The 21,684-nt window shown below is 37.5% G+C and overlaps 1 protein-coding gene across 1 annotated transcript; it reads right to left on the bottom strand.

Annotated features, from left to right (window-relative positions):
• Positions 1-502: 502 nt before the first annotated feature.
• On the bottom strand, positions 503-3,419 carry LOC109337514 (zinc transporter 8-like). The gene is made up of 3 exons (XM_019574494.1): positions 2,744-3,419; positions 2,503-2,652; positions 503-883 (listed from the first exon to the last, which is right to left on the bottom strand). Exons 1-3 carry the CDS (start codon positions 3,353-3,355, stop codon positions 578-580), a joined length of 1,068 nt encoding a protein of 355 aa, XP_019430039.1. The 5' UTR covers positions 3,356-3,419; the 3' UTR covers positions 503-577.
• Positions 3,420-21,684: the final 18,265 nt, after the last annotated feature.

Genomic DNA, 21,684 nt, shown 5'->3' on the forward strand with positions numbered 1-21,684 from the left:
AAAGAGAAAATTTATCTCCTAATATAATCATATAATACACATTATTTTGTTACTTGAATTTCTAAATATACTAAAAATACTAATTAATTGAATAACCTAATCTTATCCTATTAAATGAGAACCTCATGTCCTATAAAATAAAATAGACATTTTTCAGTAAAATAATATAGGATGAATATTAGTGCGCAAAAACAAAATTAATAAAGAGGAATGTCACTTAAAATTGATAACATAAAGTCATAAAGAACGCCACTTTTAAGCTGTGTTCAATTTTTTTTTTGCTTAAGCCCATCCATCCCCTGCAATAGCTTTCTACGGTTTGCATATTTAAAAAACTCAAGACTTACAATAAAAGTAATATTCCATTACGCAGCAAAGAAAATAAAACAAACCCTATAAGTGGCTGTACCGACTAAAAATGACATATATTTGCTTTCCTAGATCTAATATCATATATTATCTTGCGCTAATGAAAACATATCGTATCAATTAAAAGTATTGTTTAGATTTTGGTATTGTTGTTTTTGCGAGATAACATACGAGACATGGTTTATATCTATTCCTAACCAAATTTGGCTCAAGCCCATTTAGCCAGAAGAGACATACAACCAGCTCCTAGTAGAAGAGATGCATTTGCCCCAATTTGAAGCCTACCATTTTGTTGCATTCTTGGATGCATAAAATCAGCAGCAAGAAGATCCACAAGTGCCATATAGATTAAGATCCCTGCTGATGCTGCATTGAAGACTCCTTCCACAATAAGGGCAGTTGGACTGTTTTCATCATAAACATTAGTGATTCCTATACCAATTCCAATTCCTATAGGAGTAGTTAAAGCAAAGAACATTCCCATGATTACAACTGCTTTTACTTTGAACTTTGCCTGCAATTATTTAACCAACCAAAAGTCAGAAAACAATGTATCCCATTTTTTTTCTACTTTTCACTCATGGTACACAAAGTTCTATATCTTAAAATACAACAGTTCCTAGGATGGTTAAGGATATTTTACCATTTTCTATATCTTTAACACATAGAAGTCTGTTTGCGAGTTGGTTTTTGGAGGACAACAAAAGAAAGAGAACGGCTTAGAAGCCATGAAATACATTTATAAGGTGGCTCTGAAGCCTTCCCTTCTATTCTCCCTGTTTTAAAAATTCAATTTGCTAAAGGTTGTCTTATTAACAAATGTGGCATCTTTTTGATAAATTATTTTGTTTAGTTATTCCTTAAAGAGAATCTTATCCAAAATATATAATATTGCTCTAAAGTATTTGTGTAAATACAGAAAAGTGTCAAGCCAAGTTGTGAGGTGGACAAAAATCTGAACAATGTCTGACATCTTCAACGAAACTATAAATTAATGATAAATGGTTGTTCAAAGTCAAAGTGTTAAACAAACTACAGAGTGTTATAGGCTTGTAGCAGAACTTACAGCTGGTTTAGGTCTCTGGATATTGTGTTTAAAGGGGTTCAGTTCAATTTCTGAGTATAACAAACAAAATTTTCTATTCCTTATGTAATATACTGTTTTGTTGGATTTGTGTTAGTTTTACAGCACAACTTAGAACAAAAATGTTATAATCCTTGCGGAATATTAAGAGAACTATCCCTGTTCAAAGAAACTTAGAACAAAGAAATGCATAGTAAAAAGTGGTTTACAGCTTCAATATAAGGAGTTTCAATCCAAAAGGTTTATTAGTACGGTCATGAACTGATAAATTAGTTCATATTGTTCACCATTACTAATTGGAACAAAAAACAGAAATCTGCAAATGCATAGGTTAAAACGTCGCTGAGATTAACAAGATAATCATCTAATTAATATGATAAAAACTAATATAAGTTAGTAAACTACCATAACTATCTATCTCAAACTCGTTGACGAGAGCCAACAAGGTATAAGACCCCGTTGGATCTTTAAGAATACCGAAATGTTAAATGTTTGATTCTTAGAAGTAATATTTATTGGGTGAGACAATAAAGAATTAGCTCCAATCTTGAAACAATTACAATTAATTATTGTCTTATTAGGCTCACCAACCCTATCTTAGAGTTGCAGCTGAGATAATTCCTAGTGATCAGTTTTATGAGGCTCACCAACCCTCTCTTAGGCTCACCAATCCTATTTTTGTCATATTATATATAAATAATTAACAAAAGAAAAATAATAATTGTATTCATTTGCATTAATTTTATTATGTTTTTCCAATATACCATTATCTCTTTATAAGTATTATATTTCTATTCACTACTCAACTAATAATTATTTATTCTTTTAAATATATGTACTAGTTCTATATCATCAATGCATAAGGAATCAAGGAGATGTTAGTATAGCCTTATAAGACCTTGCTAGATCACACAAACGATAAAAGGATTAGTGAGAGTCACATTTATTGTATATGGCAAACATACATACTGAAATGGATTAATTACTCTAAAAAATAGTGAGAGAATACCTTTGATAATATAAAAAAAGAATATCCACAAGGATAGTACCTGAGTAATACAACTTCCAAGTCCCATGCCCTCAAAGAACTGATGGAAAGTTAAAGCTGCTACCAGGGGCCTTATAGTTTTGGGACTCTCTGAAGCTCCCAAAGAAATTCCTATTATTACTGAATGAACAACAATCCCTACCTCCAGTACCTATAGTCAATTTAATAAAAATCCTCAATCAAAACCAACGTGAATCAAAAATAAAAAATTAACTAATCCAATTAAAGAAATTGATCAGTACCTGCGATATAACCCGATGACGAAGAAATTCTGAGGAACGTTCACTAGAAGTAACAGCCCCATGTGCATGACCATGTGTGGCATGGGTATGAAGATGCACATGTCCTTCATGCCGTTCTGCTTCCTTCTCAACATCTGTCGCTTCGATTTGACCTTTCTTAAAATGAGACCTTTGAAAATAAGAAGTGGCATAAGTATCAACCATAAGGGTTCCCATTGAAGTACACATAGCCACAAACCCAGTAAACGGAAAATCTCCCCAAGGATGTTCATTAAGACAAGGAGATGTAAGGTTTTCAAAAGCATCCGGAAGAACATGAATGAAACCAGTCGATAATATAACACCAGCTGCGAAGGATTTAATGATAAAGAAGATATCCTTCTCTGGGCTTAAAGCAGGTATAAATTTTCCAAGAAGTGGAATACATACACCAATTGCACTAGCAAGAAGGATTGATACTAATGCTATTATTTTGTATTTAAGGGCTTTTTCTTTGTTTCTGTCTTCATCTTCTTCGTCGCATGTGCATGCTCCCAAAACTAGTGTGGGGAGTATAAGGATGATGAGAATCGAAAAAGTTAATAATGTTGTGTTTTTCTTAAACCCGTACATGGTGAAAATATAGCGAGGAGGAAAAGTGTAAAAGTGTAAAAGTGTAAAAGCGTAAGAGTACAGGGAAGAGGAAACTAGGTTATATATATGATATATATGATGATTGACTTGGTATTAAAAATTGGGATTGGAGATCCTAGCGTTGAATTTCATAACGCTTTGATCTTATTAGTAATAGTGTTGCTAAATGTCGACATTCAAATTTCATGATTGACTTGGTATTGAAAAATTCGATTCAATTGTGTTGAAAATTCAATATGGCCTTAATTAAGTATACATGTGTTGCTAAATGTCGACATAATGTACAACAACTAAAGAAAATTTTAACTTTTTGAGGGCTTTAATTCCGCCAGTTTAGGCAGGAACTGAAAATGAAGTCATTGTGTCGCCACTTGACTGAAATGTATTTTGAAAGGTAAATAAAAGAAGACAAAACGCCCAAGCTATAAAAAATTTTCCTCTCCCACATTTAGTTTCATGATACAAATAAATTTGAGATAGGTCCCCATTTTTATCAAACATGGTCTCTTTATCTATAATTATCACCAATTCTTTCCATGATTCTAAGCAGAAAATGCATTTCAAGCAACCCATTTGTTTCAACTGTGACTTAATAAGACACACATCTAATATTTCTCATATTAGAAAATTTGGTAAACTAAGTGGTCAGTATAAGATGAATTGAGAAATATGCTAATTCTAAAGGACCAAAATTATATTGGATACATAAAAAACATATTTAACTTTTTTATAGGAGTGTTTGAAAGCTATAAGCAATGTGAGACAATTGGATACACTATTATATTTTTTATCTGTGACAACACTCTACCTTTAACCATTTTAAAACTGTGGTTTTGAATTACAAAAGGCCATAGTTTTAAAACATTTTCTATTCATTGTATTATACTATAATGTTTTATATTGTTGTTATAATTGTTATGAAAACCGTCAACTATTGTAATTTAAGACCACTATTAAAACCAACTCATTGTATTGAACCATAGTTAATAGATAAATCATTCTTAATTCAATTTAGTCATTGAATACAAAAAACTCTGGATCAGGGAAATCATTCTCTAGTTGTTGGTCATTTTTGATAAAATAAAAAACCGGACAAGGAAACAGTTCTCATTGAATTCTCTCATTTGTGATATGGAAAATCTTTAGGTGCTCCCTGTCTATCACCTCCCATTTTAACTAAACAACTCTCTACCTTTTCTTTATTTTCTTTTACTTCCTCTGCCACCGTCCCCGAAGTCAAGGCATAGACTATTGGCCATATTTTTATTTAATAAAGTTTTCTTTACCTATATAATTTATATTCAATTTGATTTTAAATTACATCATCAACTAACCGAATTACTTCATACAAGTTTTTCCTGCACTAGCGATTGAGAAAATGTAAAATCTTGTTTGTCTTAGTTGGGAGATAACAGCAATGATTTTTCAATCAAGCTCTGAATGTTGGCATAGAACAACTTGCGAAAAATATTGCACAAACATAAAATGAATATTGCGTATTTCTCTCATTGAATTATCCAGACATGAAAAATCTTATTTATAGTGTAAACTAACTAGCTAACAAACTAATAAACAAAAGTTAAAAACAATTCAACATGTGTTAAATGTGTAAAATGTGTAAAATATGTAAAATATGATAACTTTGCTCTCCAATAGCCCCCTCAAGCTAGAGGTTAAATGATAATGACTCCAACTTAATAACTCAATTTGATATTGTGACAATGTAATGGAACGGAATCTCGATCCTAACGTGATTGAATTTTCTCAATCACTTGATCTTGTGTTGTTGTTGTTGATAATCTTATTGATCTTCTTGTTGTTGTGACACCTTTTCCAGGCCTTGGCTGAGGGCTCTCATTCAAGAACACAACCGAGTTATTCACAAGATTCTTCTCTGTTTGGACAAAAAGAACAACAACATTCATGCCTTGATCATTAGTATGATCCTTCATTCTATTGCTATCACTTTAGCAGTATTGTAGTCGTTTACTGATTCAATTCATCTAAGATTCACATTATGACCTTGCTCACCACTACTACTACTGTCACATCATCCCCAAGGGTTTCTCCATCGCCCTTTCATTTACTCTCACTTCATCTCTGCCCTCTACGTTAAGAAAAACTTTACCCTCATTTAGAACCTTCTAGAACACATGGACTCTCTTGGGTTCGTCCCTGACATTTGGGCTTTCAACTTTTAATTAAACCTACTTGTTAGGACGATAATAGTAGTTATATTTTTCCAGGAGCAATGTATAAACAGAGTACAATTAAGAAAAGATTAATGAAATTCATATATTGCATGATTCATTAATAAAATTTCCTTACAATGTAAAGAAGGAGAATTGAAAATATCTAAGATACTATTGATCTACACCATACATTTAGGTAGATCAAAATAAGGGACAATTGTCATAACTACCCAATTCATTTAAACATAATCATTTAACCAAGTTGGCCTAACAAAATTTCTTTTGGATTTTCCCTTAAGGTTGGTATTCTAATTGTGCATGCTTGGCCCAATAAGCTTTGGGAGACCTGGTTCAATAGAGAATTGAAAGCGAGTGGGTTGATAGGGACTGGGGAAACCTGTTTTTTCACCTTGGTTTAAGGCACTTGATGCCATCTGATGGGGTAAACAAGAATCCAAAGTGTTGGATGGTGTGAATTTAGATGGAGCCAAAAGTGGGATTTGAATTTGGGAGAGCAGTTTGGTGCCAGTTGTAGCCAGATCCAACAGTGATGAAATGGGCCATCTGGGTGAACACGAAATTATATCTGAACCCTTGGATATTAATTATGTACTGTAGGAGCCTACTATAAAGGAAAAGAGCCATGTGGGCATGTTTTTTAAGGTAGATTCAATAAATGCAAACACCTTTTTGTGGCCAAGTGCACCGTTGGAATTTTTCATCTCTTTACCATTTAAATTCGACGGTGCATGTTGAGGTAGGCAATTAAATGGGTGGACTGACAAACCCTTTATAACTTAAGGGTTGAGATATGTCTTTGGAGTATTCATTTTGTTTTACATGAACGAAGTTCTTCTTCTCTGAAAGAGACACCCTCTGTCTCACTCGTATTTTTACTTTTTCATTATTTCTCTTATTTTCTGAGACGCTATTCCCCCCTTGAATCTCGTGTTATCGCACGAGTCCATTTTCCTCTGGTTGCACCGGTTCTCCTCCATGTAGTGTGACCAGACCTATCGGCAGAGGTATATGTTGAGCACCGGGATCCCTATGAAATTTTCGAAGGAGAAACACATGAAAAATGGGGTGGGTCCGTGATGAAGGAGGAAGAACTAGTTTGGAAGCAACCAACCCAATCCTTCATGTTACTTGGGGCTGAAATACTTTCGGGCTAGTTTGTGTTAGCATCGACTAGAAAATGAGAGTTGTTTATAAGGTTGCAATTTCAGTAGTACCCAACAACCCTTTTGAAAGGTAATATTTGTTCTCCCTGAGTTAGTTTGTGCAATCCTTTGTTGTTGTTCTCGATGAAGGTTATGTTTGAGTATTGAATTTAGCTCATGTCGATTTTGTAGGATATCCACAACTCCTTCAGATGTGGTAGACCATGGCACAAAATCTAGAAGGGTTGGAGGATTTTGGCCATAAATAACTTCAAATATTGTTAGCCTCATTGCCAAGTGCTGGTTAGTATTGTACCAATACTTAGTGAGAGCGAGGTGGCAAAACAATTGCCGTGGTTGTGACCCCACAAAACACTACAAGTAAGTCTTGAGACACTTGCTTACTACCTTTGTCTGGCCATCAGACTGGGGATGGTAGGCGGTTCTAAAGCACATAGAAGTACCCTAAATACGGAAGAATTCCTTCCAAAAAGAACTCACATAGAGCTTATCATGATCCGACACGATAGACCGTGGGACTCCATGTAGCCGTGCTATTTCGGTTAGAAACTGGCCAACAAGCACTTCAACACTAAACTTGGTAGGTAAACGTATGAAATGTGCATATTTTGATAGCCGATCTACCACTACCCATATTATAATGTGACCAAGAGACATGGGTAAGTTGGTGATGAAATACACGGAAACATCACCCCACACCTTATTATGAATAGGGAGTGGTTGTAATAATCCATTAACTCTGGTTGGAACATATTTATTATATTGACAAGTTGAGCATTGTTTGATGTATGCATTTGTCTGTTTGTAGATCCCCAGCCAATAACAGGAGGCAACCAACCGGGGTAACATAGGCTTAATACCAAAATAAGCAGATGATGGCAAATCATGACATTTGGCTATGAGTGACTGCCGAAGATGGTCTATGTCAGGTATGAAAATTCTATATTCATAAAATAATTGTCCATTACAAAAGTGAAATTTTTTCTTCATTGATGGTTCTATTTCACTTTTGTTGACAATTTGAATGCCTTCGGGTGAGAGATAATATGCTCAGAACTAAGAAAGGATGGTTGGCATTAGGGAAGTCAGTGAAGAGAAGCTCAAGACTTTATCTGAATGGAAACAGGACAAAACGTCTACCACTCTATTTGAGGCATCTATTCTCTATTTGATTTCAAATTTAAAACCAATCAATTTAGTTGCCCACTTTTGTTGTTCAGGTGTGTGCAACCCTTGCCTCATTAAATGTTTGAGACTTTGTTGGATGAGTATCTGTGGGATGTACACAAATATGATGGTAGTCTGATCATATATCGAGTTTTCAAAAAATCGAAGTGCCCCCGATTTCATCCAGTAAATCTTAAATGGTAGGTCTCGGGAATCGATCAGGGATAGTGATAGAGTTCAAGGCTCTATAGTCAACATAGAATCTTCAATTACCATCCTTCTTTCTCACCAGTAACACTAGAGATGAAAATGGGCTGGTACTAGGTACCATAATGCCTATTTGTAGCATCTCATGAAGCATAGAGGTCATTAATTCTTTTTGGGAGTATAGGTAGTGGTATGGTTTGCTGTTCACTAGGATAGGGTTTGTGATCAAGGGAATATGGTGGTCATGGACTCTTGGGGAGGTAGGTTTGTAGGAGTCTAAAAAACAGAGTCATATGTTTAAAGGATGGTCTTTATGTCGGGGTGGGGGATATGTGAGGCGATGGTCGTTTGGTCATGGGATGATATATAGGAAGGGACGATGGTGATAACATGAAAATTTGATATGCTATCGATTTGGATTAGTCTAGAAAATGGTGTAAGGAAGGTGGTTGAATGGAATAACCAGTTTCTCCAGTGAGAGTAATAGCATTCTGACCCATGGTGAATTGCATGGATGGAACCGCAAAATCCGAAATGACTGGTCCATGGGTACGAAGCTATTTGATACCTAGAATGATATCAGTCCCTTTAATTGACAATAAATAGAAGGGAATCATAAATTCCTAGTATTGTAGAGTGATAGATGTGTTATCACAAAACCCCCTTGCAATAAATATGAGCTCCATTTTTTACCATGACTGAGAATTATGGTGTCAGAGTGATAGACATATTTAAATGAATTTTAATCCGGGGTTAATGTGGGGATGTTGATTTGGCTTATGCTCCTACCCTTGGTGTGATTAAGGGTTGTGTGAAGGTTAATGTATTGGTTTATAATGCTTTGACCACCTCACTGAGCCTTTCTTAATGTTTAGTGGCTTGGCCTTCCCTTGTAGTAGTACCCTCCTGATTCAACTAAATATAATTGATCATATCATGTAAGCATAATGTATACATATTTTCATACTTTTTTCCCACCAAAATAAGCTACATTATTTCAACTTCAAATGGATTAAATGTGCACAAAACGCAAATGATTTGCAGTGTTTGGTAAGAGGGTCTTCCAGTACATTTTTATTGTTAATCCATACTTTTCATTTTTTGGTATAAATTCTCCTATATGTCTTAACTCTAAATTTTATCATTAGACACTTTTCTTATTGTTCTTTAGTGGATATAAGTCTGGTAGGCCGGATAAGAAGTCTTCCTAAGAGATGCTTGGGTTGAGCTTGGACCCCTAGATGGACGTACTTGAAAAGGTTCTCCGATGATCAAGTTAGTATGAGATTGATGAGTGGTGATAGAGACTTAAGGTTAGAGAGCAATAGCAAATGATAGAGAATAGAGAATACTCCTTATGGGGGAACTCCCCTATTTATAGTGGTAGGATGAATGATGTAGTCCTCGGTGGGTACTATCGATGTGGTGGACCATTTGGGCCTTTCAGGGGCTGTTTTTCCCGTGTCAAATGAATTTGGCAGGGCTGCACTATGTACATAGTTGACTTGTAGCTTGTAGCAGGTCTAACGACCACATCGCAGACTTGTCATTGTCGTTTTGGTAGGAGGTTAGGTGGGAATTTCAGGTGGCGTGACAGTATGTTGTTGGCAACGCATCAGATAGGATATCGAGGCAGTGGTCCCCGAACTGGCCCAGTTTGTCCGACCAATAGCGAGGTATTTGAGTAAGTCCAGCCCGACCAATAGGGGATGTTCGATTGGCTGGGATGGAATAGTTTCCCTCGACGAGGTACTCGATAACCGAGCATGCTAATAGATTTAGATGTTTCTAAAGGTTCTTGGAGGCTAGATTTTCAGACGTGGGGCCCGGTTAACCGAGGTAGGACAGTGTTGCCGCTAGGTTATTTGCATGCTTGGTAGCCGAGTGTATTGATGTGCTTTGCTTATTTATGTACGGTTGATCGGGTTACTTAAGGGGGCCAGGTGATCTGATGATTGACTAGAGGTCATCATTAGGTCCTTTAGGCGGTTGACACGTTGTTGGCCAGAATTATCTTGGTCATTGTGTCGGCTTTGATGCAGGGTACTTGAATGCGTGCATCCTATCGATACATCTTATGTATTGCCAGTTGCCCTTTGCCTCATACTTCGGGTTTCCTTTGGATTGCACTTGAGTGTTTTTTGGACGACCAGGATGGATATGTCGTTTGGGCCTCGAGGAATGTATTCCAGTTTTTTCCTATAAATAGGAGGGGCTTTCGCTTCGTTTCTCTACCTTGTTTTTGCTCAAGCTTCTTTACTTCCGAATTTCCTCTCCAACCGATCATTGTCGTCTTCTTCCTTCAACCTTTTTTCGTTCAACCTCTTTATCTTAGGTAACTTATTTTCTTATACTTTCAAATAAGCATGGTAATTTCTGCCTAGCATGAGTCTTTCTCAGATGATGTGGAGGTCTTGTCCGGACCTCTGCCCATCTTTGCCGCTTCGTCATGGGTATATATTGTCTAGTTCTGCTAGTTGATAAGTGCCAGAAATGCCTAAATTTCATACACTTTTTATGACACTTATCCTTGGCAAAATTGAGAAAACCAACTTAATTCAACACTTTTTGGATAAAATATCACAATCTTGTATATATGCTTTGTGTATTTCTTTTGTATTATATTTTTGTAGGGTTTTGATGGAAAAGAGAAGAATTAATCAAATACAAGCAAAATGCTTAAAATAGAGTCAACAAGACTTGGCCTATGCTAAAAAATATTGAGTCAACTTGAAGCTGCTCACTAAGCAGCTTAGCTTGGACCAAGCCCATGCCTAGCTGACCTGGACACCAATCTAGCACGATCAGATCCAACCTGACACGGTTAGAACACAAGCTTGGCAGAAGCCAACATGGTCAAGCAGACAGCTTAGTGGAGCACCTTGACCGCCCAACTTGGAACCACACACCTGGCCAGATCAGCAAGCACAAGGCCACATCACCAGCAACATAGTCAAAACTGCTCAAGCAGACAGCTTAGCGGTGCCACATGGGAGCTTGACAGTGTGCACCTAACAACTTGTTCAAGTTAGCTTAGCCACCAAGCAACCGTGACATCATGCATGATCTCACTCCAAGTAGCCTCCATAGCCTTTTCAAAGGTAGCTCACAATAGCTGGGCAAGTAGCCCATAATAGCTTGGGTGAGTCAGCCCCAAGCAAGTGACTAAGATGCTTGGCCAAGTTCCCAAACCCATGCTGAAGGGTTTGGTCAGCAGATTGGCGATGGAAGAGAGGAGCTTGGCGGTGGCGGAAAACTCCTATAAATAGGAGGTACTTCATGGAACTTAAAGCATTACATTTTCATCAATACATACTCCACATTCCACTTCTATCTAGAATATGAAATTCTCTCTTATTCTACACTTTCTTCTTTGTAATTTCTTGGAGGATTTCTTCTCCAAAGTAGTTTAGGTAAGTTTATTTTGTAGTTTCTCCTTAATTCAAGAGGAGAAGGAGTAATCAAATGAGATGTAAAAATTCATTTTGCAATCTCATTTGTGCATGGTAAAGTGTCTTAAATCCTTGGATTAATATGGCTAATGCTCCTAAATTTTAGTTGAATTTTGGCTCACTAATATTTCTTGTTTCATTATATTGAATCATGTTTAAGTTATTACTTTGACAATTTCAGTTCTTTAGAAAGTGCTTAATACGGTTTTAGCTTGATCACATAAAACATGATTTCAAGATCCAAAATGCTTCCTTTTGAAGTCTTGACAAATGAACTAAAAAGTAGGAATACACCTTAGTTCATTTGCCAAATCAAAGCATCCATTTTAAGCAACTTGTAATCAAGGCTAATCAATGTTTACGAAGACTGAAATAAGGCGTGACAACTTATTTCGTCGAGTGGTAAATTTCTATTAATTAGTGTATTTTGCAAGGATTGAAAATCACTTTTTCTCGCCGGGGGACTGGGGGAAATTTTATGCACTGATGTTTGGAATAACCAAAGTATAACATATAACTTTTATAAACATTTTTCATAGAAACATTTTAAGAAATATTTCCATCATTCAAACTAAATTTTCTCCTCATGAATTTGTGCATAATAGTTGTTTATGTTTACTTGTTCAAAGTCCATCAAAAAAAATCAAACCAAAAATATGTTCAAACTTTATTAGTAATATAAATTGTTTATCATAATGTTCTATTAGGCAATTCCTTTTGGTTCGACATAATCCTATACTATACTACAATTGCATCTTGAAAAGATGCAAATGTAAAATAATAAAGTGTTAACTTATAAATTTTATTTGTTCACAAAGAAAGAAACCTTCAATCAAAGTGGAATTTAACTCATAAATTTTATCTTTCTGAAAAAGAAAAATATACAGTTATAATGAGTGATCTAAATACTAACTTCTATTTTCTGACATTTATTTTTCGCAACTAACATTTATTTTCTGTCATTTAAATTTTGCAACTAACATTTATTTATTGCGTTATTTATTTATTCTTTACCAACCTTCCATAAGGAAGTAGTTTGGTTAATAAAGGAAAACAGAAAAAATATCATTCATTATCACTTGTATTAATCAAACAAAGCCGAGATGGTATGGAATTGTTAATAATTCAATAAAGCTAAGTTCTTGAATAAAGGAACATTCTTGAAACCATTATACTGGTGTTGGAATTTATTCCAAAAAAGCCGAGATGGCGAGCAAAGAATCGACTTGTCATTAAATAAATCAATCAGAAACTTGCTTCGTCAAGCAAGAAAACTCTTTTAACAAATTGGCGCCGCTGCCGGGGACTTGCTAAACCATTATACTTGGTACAGCTAATGTACACCAACCCATTTGTCGGTCTCGAACGTGAAGATCCATACAACCATCTCACAAAATTTTATGAGTTTGTTGGTACTGCTGGTGTCTCTGAAACAGAAGAGGAAACCACTTTTCTGAGGCTTTTCCCTTTAACTCTAATAGAGAAAGCTAAGGAATGGTTTCTAGATCTGCCTCCACACATTCAGAATGACTGGAATCTGGTGGAGATGAAATTTATGAGCAGATAATTTCTGCAAGGAAAGTTTATAGATCTGAAGACATCAATATCCACATTTGTTCAACCTGATGGGGAAAGTCTGTGCGAATCTTGGGATAGATTCAAATCTATGCTGAGAAAGTGCCCAAATCATGGATTTGATGTGCAAACTCAAATCGATATCTTCGTCAATGGATTGCAACAACAACACAAATGGATTTTGAACGCTACGGCTGGCGGGCAACTTTTTACTAAACCACCGCAAGAAGCCATATATATAATTGAATCCATGGCATTGAATGACCAGAAGAGTCAGCACCAAATAGGACCACCACCGAGGAGAGGTAGAATCCTTGAATTGAGCTCATCCGGTGCAATGTTGGCTCAATATAAACTGATGCAACATCAGCTTGATGAAGTGAACCAAAAGCTTAATGATTTACCTCGACATCTACGAGAATCTTCAAAGAAGCAAGTTAATAGGTGTGACAATATTGCTGATGGTCATGAGGCAGACCATTGTCAAAATGAGGAGGTTCACTTTGTGGGAAATCCTCCAAGACAGAACTTTCAAAATAATTATCATCAAGGGGGTAATAATCAGTTTCAGAGAAATCAGCCTTGGAGACAAGATAATCCTCAAAAACCACCAACACAACTCTACCCAAGGGACAATCAGTACCAACACCCAACGCAGGACAAAAATGTTAAACTAGAGAACACACTAAATCAGTTCATGCAAATGAAGATGTCAAACTAGAAGAACACTAATGCATCTCTAAGGATATGGAAATTCAATTCGGGCAAATGGCCAAACAACTAGCTGAACTTCAGAAATCAACATTTTTAGGTAATACAGAAGTTAATCCGATAGAGCATTGTAATGTTGTCCTAAGGGGTGAACCAAACTCAACTGAGCAGTAGAAAGAAGATGGTGAATTCTGATTTTTTAGGTAACATGCGTCAAGCTAATGACGTTATAAGAGCGCTTGATGGGAGGCAACCTAGTACATTTTGAATATACTATGTTTTTCCCTTCATCTTTTTCTTTTATTTATTATATTAATTTTTTTATATGTGAAAATATGGAGAACAATTTTTATAATCAAAGTAAAATTTAATTTTTTTTCTTTGAAAATAAAAATTCTTTGAGTTTTAGGAAAATAAATCAAAAATTTTTCAAAAGGTGCGGGCAAATATAAAAATTAAAGAATGGGTTATTGGGCCAAGTCAAAATCTTGCAAAAACTCAAAAAATGGCCCAAACCAAGACCAAGTCATGACCATGATTCAACCAATTCAGTCAAACCTTGACCAAAGACCCACCTCCCATCATGGGTAACCATGCGCTGAGCGCGGGTCTGACACAGGTCATGTTGTCTAGAGGACAAAATCCCCTCAAAAGAGGATGTTCTCTTATCCTCATATATTTTGAATAAATTTAACTTTTGACCAAAGATTCCCACTCTTTTTAAACCCCTCAATGTTCTGACTTTGAAAGCACCAAGTGATTTTTAAAGATTTTCAAATCACAAAAGCTTTCAAATTTCCTAAAAAGCTCTCAAGTTCTTCTCGAAGTTCTCCACCATCATGTAAGTTTCTCCTTTCTCTTTACTTTTTCATGTATATTTCTTCCTTTTTGAAGCTTCTTATTTGGGAATATTTTTTGGGGTCTAATGCTTCTTCTGGTGATAGGTCACTAATGGCGAAAAGCTAGGCTGCTAGGGCTGATCAGTTTACCATACTTGGTTGCCTGGATGGGTCTGATTCCAAATACTAGTGAGTCAACTGTGAAGTGCTAAGCACATATAGTTATTTGACGCATGGGACCAAGCCCAATGTTCTACATATGGAGTGTCCGATGAACAATGTCGCCCTAGTGGCTCCACAGAAGGACGAGATGGTCTACAAAGATCTTTTGGTTGAGAAGGGGCACCGTCATAGCTTCTATATGTATGATGCTTACTCCTGGAAAATTAGGATGTGTCTTCCTTTGGATGATTGATGTGTGGCTATGCTAAATCATCTCTGGGTGGCCCCTTCTCAATTGCACCCGAACGCTTGGGAATTTGTCTGAGCCTTCACCCTATACTACAAGGTTCGAGGTTTCCCTTGTACGGTGAATCTCTTCTTCTAGATGTTTCAGGTGAGTCACATCACTAACCTAGACGAGGAAAATAAGGTCGTTGAGGATGGGCGTGTCTTTTATCGAAGAATAAGCACGCCTTGTTCACCCTCTTTGACTCTTCACTGAAGAATTGGTAGATGGGCTTCTACCAAGTTGAGATCCAAGGATCCGGTCACCAATGGGCATATGGCCCTAGTGGGGAACACGACTTTCCCTTTTCCTAGAATGGCAACCACCATCAGAAGCCTTACAAGAAATACTCATTGAACGAGGAAAGTCTTGTTGGTCGGGACTTGGAAGCGGCCAACAAGATGATGGAATGGATATAAGGGGGTGCGATATTGTATTGCTCTGCCGTGTATGGGGGTGACTATGCCTTTGAGCAGATCATGGGTAGGTATTTGCTCGATTATGACATCATGCATTCTTGGATGGTTTTCTTATTGTATGACTAATCACCATTTTATTTTTATTTTTGCAGTTGATATGAACAGCAGGCATGATAAACATCGGCTGTTGACCAAGGTGACTAGGCAGGGGATAGATGGGACCTTGTCAAGAAAACATTCTTGGGGTGCTTCTACGACTTCATCATCCCAGAAAAGGAGTAGAACCCCCTCCGCTTCTTGTCAAGAGTCTAACCTTCCAACCGCTCCTCCACTTCTAGAGGATCTAAGTTAGGTTATACAACCTACTCATGTTCTTCCTGCAGAGGAGCCAAGGGTTGATTAGATTGAAGTTGTGCCTGTTTCCTCACTAACGCAGGTGGCTCCTACTGACGTGGCTGCAATTGTCCCTCCGCCTAATGACTGCCCTGCTCCTAGAAAGGAAAAAACATCAGCCTCCTGGTCAAATAGCATGCCCCGGATTCTGGATGAGAACTTGGTGGCCTCAATGTGAAGGAGGTGTTCGATGGGATCACCTTGTCCGAGATGCTGAGTGAACTCCTAGTGTCTGGAAGGGGACAAAGTGTTGGCTAGTTGGGTGCGAATTGAGGTCTTGGTGGCCCTTTAAGAGCAACATTCTACTAACTTCTAGAATTTCAAAGAAGCTCATGCTGCTGAAGTAAAGGAGTTGGAGGTTCAAGTCATGGTGGCTAGTGAGCAGCGTTTTGGTATGTCTCCCCGTCACGACGATGCCCGCAGAGCAGTTCTGGCTGCCGAGAAGGAACTCGCTTCCTTGAACGTATGTGTTGAAGAGGATGATGCCGAAATCTGTCAAGTGAACGACAAGTTAAGGCTGTCCGAGGAGAGGGAGGGGGTTGCTCAGGATTCCCTTTCCTATGACCAAGGCGAGGTTACCCCGCTCACTAGGGAGGTGGACGCCTTGACGACCCGGGTAGAAGCCTTGCAGAAGGAGAAGGCTGCCCTGGCTGAGGAAAATGTTGCCTTGGTCGAAGAGAAGGTTTCACAAGCCTTTGAAATAGACGAGTTGTTTGCCTTTACTAGGGAAGCCACTCAAACCACCTGTGATACCGCCATGGGGCAGATCCGCTTGGTGCGTCCAAACGAGGATTGTTCATGGATGAATATCAACGACTATGTTGCCAGGAGAGGGGGGAGTTGCTATCACAGGAGCTGGATGGCATGGTTGTTAAGTTGTCGGTTCCTAGTAAGGATGGCTGGATTTAGGGATCCGACCCTTGATGTCGTGTAATAAAGTAGGATATGTAATTTCTCCATTAATGAATTATTCTTTTCCTTTATCCAATTTGTTGTTTTTCTTTTCTTTTTATACATTATGTTAAGATGCTTTTACCCAGAATTACACCTTAATTAACCAAATCTTGAACTAGGTAGGATAAACTTGACCCGACCTTATCAAAATTTGATCTTCAACTAGCAGAATTTGACAAGATAAAATTGACCCAATCTTATCTAAATCTGATATTCAACTAACTGAATTTGACAAGACAAACTTGACCAGATCTTGCCCAAATCCAATCTTCAACTAACTAAATTTTACAAGACAAACTTGACCGAATCTTATCTAAATCTGATCTTCAACTTACTAACCTTGACAAGATAACCTTGACCAAATCTTAGGGGGGATAACTTTGGCTACATCCGGACTTTAGTTAACTGGAATTGGATAAGATAACTTTGAACTAGATTCAATCGAGATTCAAACAGGATAACTTTGACAAGGTAATCTTGGCTGGATTTGGACTTTTAATAATTGTAATTCGGTAAGGTAAACTTGGCTGGCCTTGGCCTTAGTTATTGGACTACCGGTTAAGGGGGACATAGTCCACGCCTTGGATGATATTTTGGACTACCAGTCAAGTAGGACATGGTCCATACCTTGGGTGATATTTTGGATCACCGGTCAAGGGGACATGGTTCGCGCCTTGGGTGATACTTTGGATCACTAGTCAAGGGCGACATAGTCTGCGTCTTGGGTGATATTGCTGACCGCCAACAAATGGGGACATGGTCCACACATTTGAAAGTGTGTATTGGACCACCGATCAATGGGAACATGGTCTGCGCCTTAGGTGATATTTTGGACCACCGATCAAGGGGGACATGGTCCGCACCTTGGGTGATATTGCTCACCGCGCCAAAGGGGGACATGGTCCATGCATTTGGGTTTTGTGTATTGGACTACCGGTCATGAGGGACATGTTCGACGCCTTGGGTGATATTTTGGACCACCCGTCATGGGGGACATGGTCCGCGCCTCGGGTGATATTGCTAATCACCGCCAAAGGGGGACATGGTCCATGCATTTGAGGGTGTGTATTGGACCACTAGTCAAGAGGTACATGGTCTGTGTCTTGGGTTATATTTTGAACCATCGATCAAGGGGGACATGGTTCACGCCTTGGGAGATAATTCTGACTGCTGCCAAAGGTGGACATGGTCCACGCACTTGGGGGGTGGTGTTCTTGTAAAATGCGACAAAACACAAAATGAATAATATATCATTACCATATATGTGTTTTTAGGGTGTTACAAAGGGTTGTTCAACCACAAAAGGGGTCAACACAATTATGCATAATGGTCTAAAAAAATGGTCACAATAAAAATGATGCAACTTGGCCAGTTAGTGATCAGGTGCCGTTATATATGGAATTACAATAAAAAATGCACTAGAATATCAAATATTTGTATTATGGGGAAGGATACTTTATTGGTTGGTATATGGAATATCAAATATTATCGAAGCAGTCTATTAGTCCATGCTGTTCATTTAGTTCTACTGTTGGTTTTTAAACTATCAGAATTTTACTGCACTAATGTTTTGCATTTAGCTTAGGTGTTTAACTTCACTTATTTTGACACTTGCTTGATTTACAGAACTTGTGAAATCTGCTGATCAATTGCACTCAATATAGCTAGTGTAAATGAAGTTCAAATGACAGAACATTGGATGAAGCAAATGATGACTCCATTGTATCAGCACCCACTGTGAAACTCGAAGTTTATGGCAGGGCCACCGTTTTCTACATTTCTTGCTAGCATGTGTGGTCTTTACCTTTGTCATATCCTGACTTTTTCACTTCAATGTGCCCTCAAGAATTCATATGTGTAACTTGAGAATAAATCAGTAAGGATGATTGATTATGCACTGGCGATAAAGAAGTGTATGGAGAGGAATGGTTGTCTGCCAAATTTGGTTGCTTGTAATATATTGTTGTGAGTAGGGGTGGCAATGTTGGCCGGCCCAGCCCGGCCCAGCCCGTTATTGGCCCGCCAAAATAAGGGCTGGCCCGGCCTATATTGTTAAAAGGGCTCAAAATGCCAGCCCGACCCATATTTTGCAGGGCTGGCAGGCTGACAGGCTGGCCCGTTTTCCCTTCAAAATGTACATAATTAAAACTTTTAGACAAAAAATAATCAACAAACTTGATAGATGTCTTTTAAAACAAAAAATCACAAACATAAGTCTACAATATTACAATAACAACATAACATCTTAACTTAAAACTTGTAAATTCTAAAGAAGAAACCAGTTGCCACGCCCCTCGCACAACACAGTGTCACACACTTTAGTTTTTTTATTTTTTAACAATGGCCCGTCGGGCCAGCCCGGCCCGGCCCATCTTGGTCCGTCTAAAAAACGAGCTGAATATAGGTTTTTGGGCTAAAATCCTCAGCCCGGCCCGCTAAAAATAGCCATCCGAACAGGCTGGCCCATCGGGCCAAGCCCATATTGCCACCCCTAGTTGTGAGGAGATTATGCTGGATGAGGTGGCGAGGTTGGTGGAGACCATGGAGAGGAGTGGAGTAGAGCTGGATTTGTGTAGTTATAAAGAATTGTTGCAAGGTTATTGTAAGTAAATCGGATGGATATGGCTTATTTGACAATTGCTTAATGCAATTTTATTTTGGGATAGTTTATGTTATTTTCATAAAATTTGTTTTGGTTTATGATAAACTTTCTTTTGGTGCTAATTGAATTTTTTATTTATTTATTAATGAAATCAAAGGCCACAGTTCTACAAGTGTTCTACAAACTGTCACACACAACAATTTTACAAGTGGGTGATAAATGTCAAAAATACCTAATTTTCATACACTTTTCATGACACTTATCATATGTAAATCATGCAAAACCAACTTAATTCAACACTTTTAGATAAATTTTCATATTTTGATTGTATATTTTTGTCCACCTCTTTTCCAAATCCTTTTGTGAAGCTTCTAGGAAAATCAAGAAATAGTCAAGCAAGGAGGTGTCCACATAAGCCATTATCGATGCACACATTGTAAGCTAAGTGCTTGACCACAAGCATGGACCGACAACAAGAAGCTACTCACTAAGCAGTCTGGCGTGGACACACAACACCTCCCAGTTGACCTGACACCAACTTGGCTCGGTCAGACACAAGCCTTACACGGCCAGACTCAAGCATGGCATAAGCCAACCTGCTGAAGCAAGCAACTCAGCCTACACCTTGGGACCGCCTACCTGGAACCACACACATAGCCAGAGCAGGACAAGCTGCTCAAGCAAGCAACTCAACATGGCCACCTAAGCAGCCAGGCGGGCTAGACCTAGCAAAAGGCCTTTAAGCACTTTTCAGAGTAACTCACAATAGCCTGTTCAAGTAGCTCACAACTAGTTTTGGTGAGTCAACATCAAACATCTGACTAAGCTGCTTGGTCATGGACCAAACCCATGCTGAAGGGTTTGGTGCGTCCAGCGTGGATCAGGAAGGGGACCAGGCGGTCACGGTTGCATATAAATAGAGGCCCTCTCCCACTCTTCAAAGATATAAAAATTCCATTCAAAAATTCACTTCTAATATACATTCTTCTTTTTCACTTCTTCTCTCTAGAAATTCTGGTCAAGGTTCTAAGCTTGTTCTAGGTAAATTCATGTAAAATTTACTTAGAATTCAAGAGGAGAAAAGGAGATGAGAAATGTGATACAAAAACATAATTTTGTAATCACATTTGGGTCCAAAAGCATCTCATCCTTGGATAGATGGCTTATGCTCCTAAACATTGTTTTGGGTTATGGTGTAATTTTATTTATATTCCTCATTTGTATCACCTTTTGATTTCAATACATTCAAGTTATTATTTTTGGTTAAGTTTTGATTCTTCGAGAGATTCTTAATGTGGTTTTAGCTTGATCACCTAAAACTTGATTTAAAGATCCAAAAATGTTTCTTTTTAAAGTGTTGACAAGTGAACTAAAAATTATAACCTACACATTCGTTCACTTTCCATATCAAGAATTTATTTTAAGCAACTTATTTGAAGGTTAAATGATGTTAATGGAGCCTGAAGTAGGTTATGACAACCTACTCCGACGAGTGACACTTAACTATTATTTAGTGTATTACATAAGGTTTGAAAATCATCTTATCATGCTAGGACACCATATGAAAGATTTAGAAATGGTGTGTGGAAATAACTGAAAGTATAACACATAACTTGTTTTTCAAAATCATTCGAGTCTAGATATAATTCCATGTTTCAAACCAATTTTTTCCTAAAGAATTTGTGAATATTAGTTTATGTTTTCTTGTTAATATTTTTATGCAAAATATCTCGAAAATCATCAAAAACGTTATTATCATTATTTTTTCTATAATATGCCTATACAATGTTTTTCTAATGCAATTCCCTTTGGTTTGATGATCGAGGCCATACCCGATACAAATAATATAACAATTAAAACTGCAGTACTAGGAAGTGACTCCTAGGTCGTTTCCCAAGGATTATCTTTCTAGCAAAGTTTCAAACACCTTATACTCACACACACACAAGGGGGTTTTTTTGTTGTCGGATAGTATGAACATAAATCAAATTCAGAAACAGTAGTTAAACAATGTAATAAAACGGCTAAATCCCTTTGGTTCGTTTGTTCACAACTCAATCCTCGGTTTCAAAAGATTATTTTCAGATTCAAACCATTAACTTCCGAATTTGTTGAGAATCAATTAACTAAGCGATAATCAATTCAAAGTTCCAGAACCTAAACCT

This window comes from Lupinus angustifolius, unplaced genomic scaffold (genome assembly GCF_001865875.1).
Source record: "Lupinus angustifolius cultivar Tanjil unplaced genomic scaffold, LupAngTanjil_v1.0 Scaffold_7_39, whole genome shotgun sequence".
Taxonomy (NCBI): domain Eukaryota; kingdom Viridiplantae; phylum Streptophyta; class Magnoliopsida; order Fabales; family Fabaceae; genus Lupinus; species Lupinus angustifolius.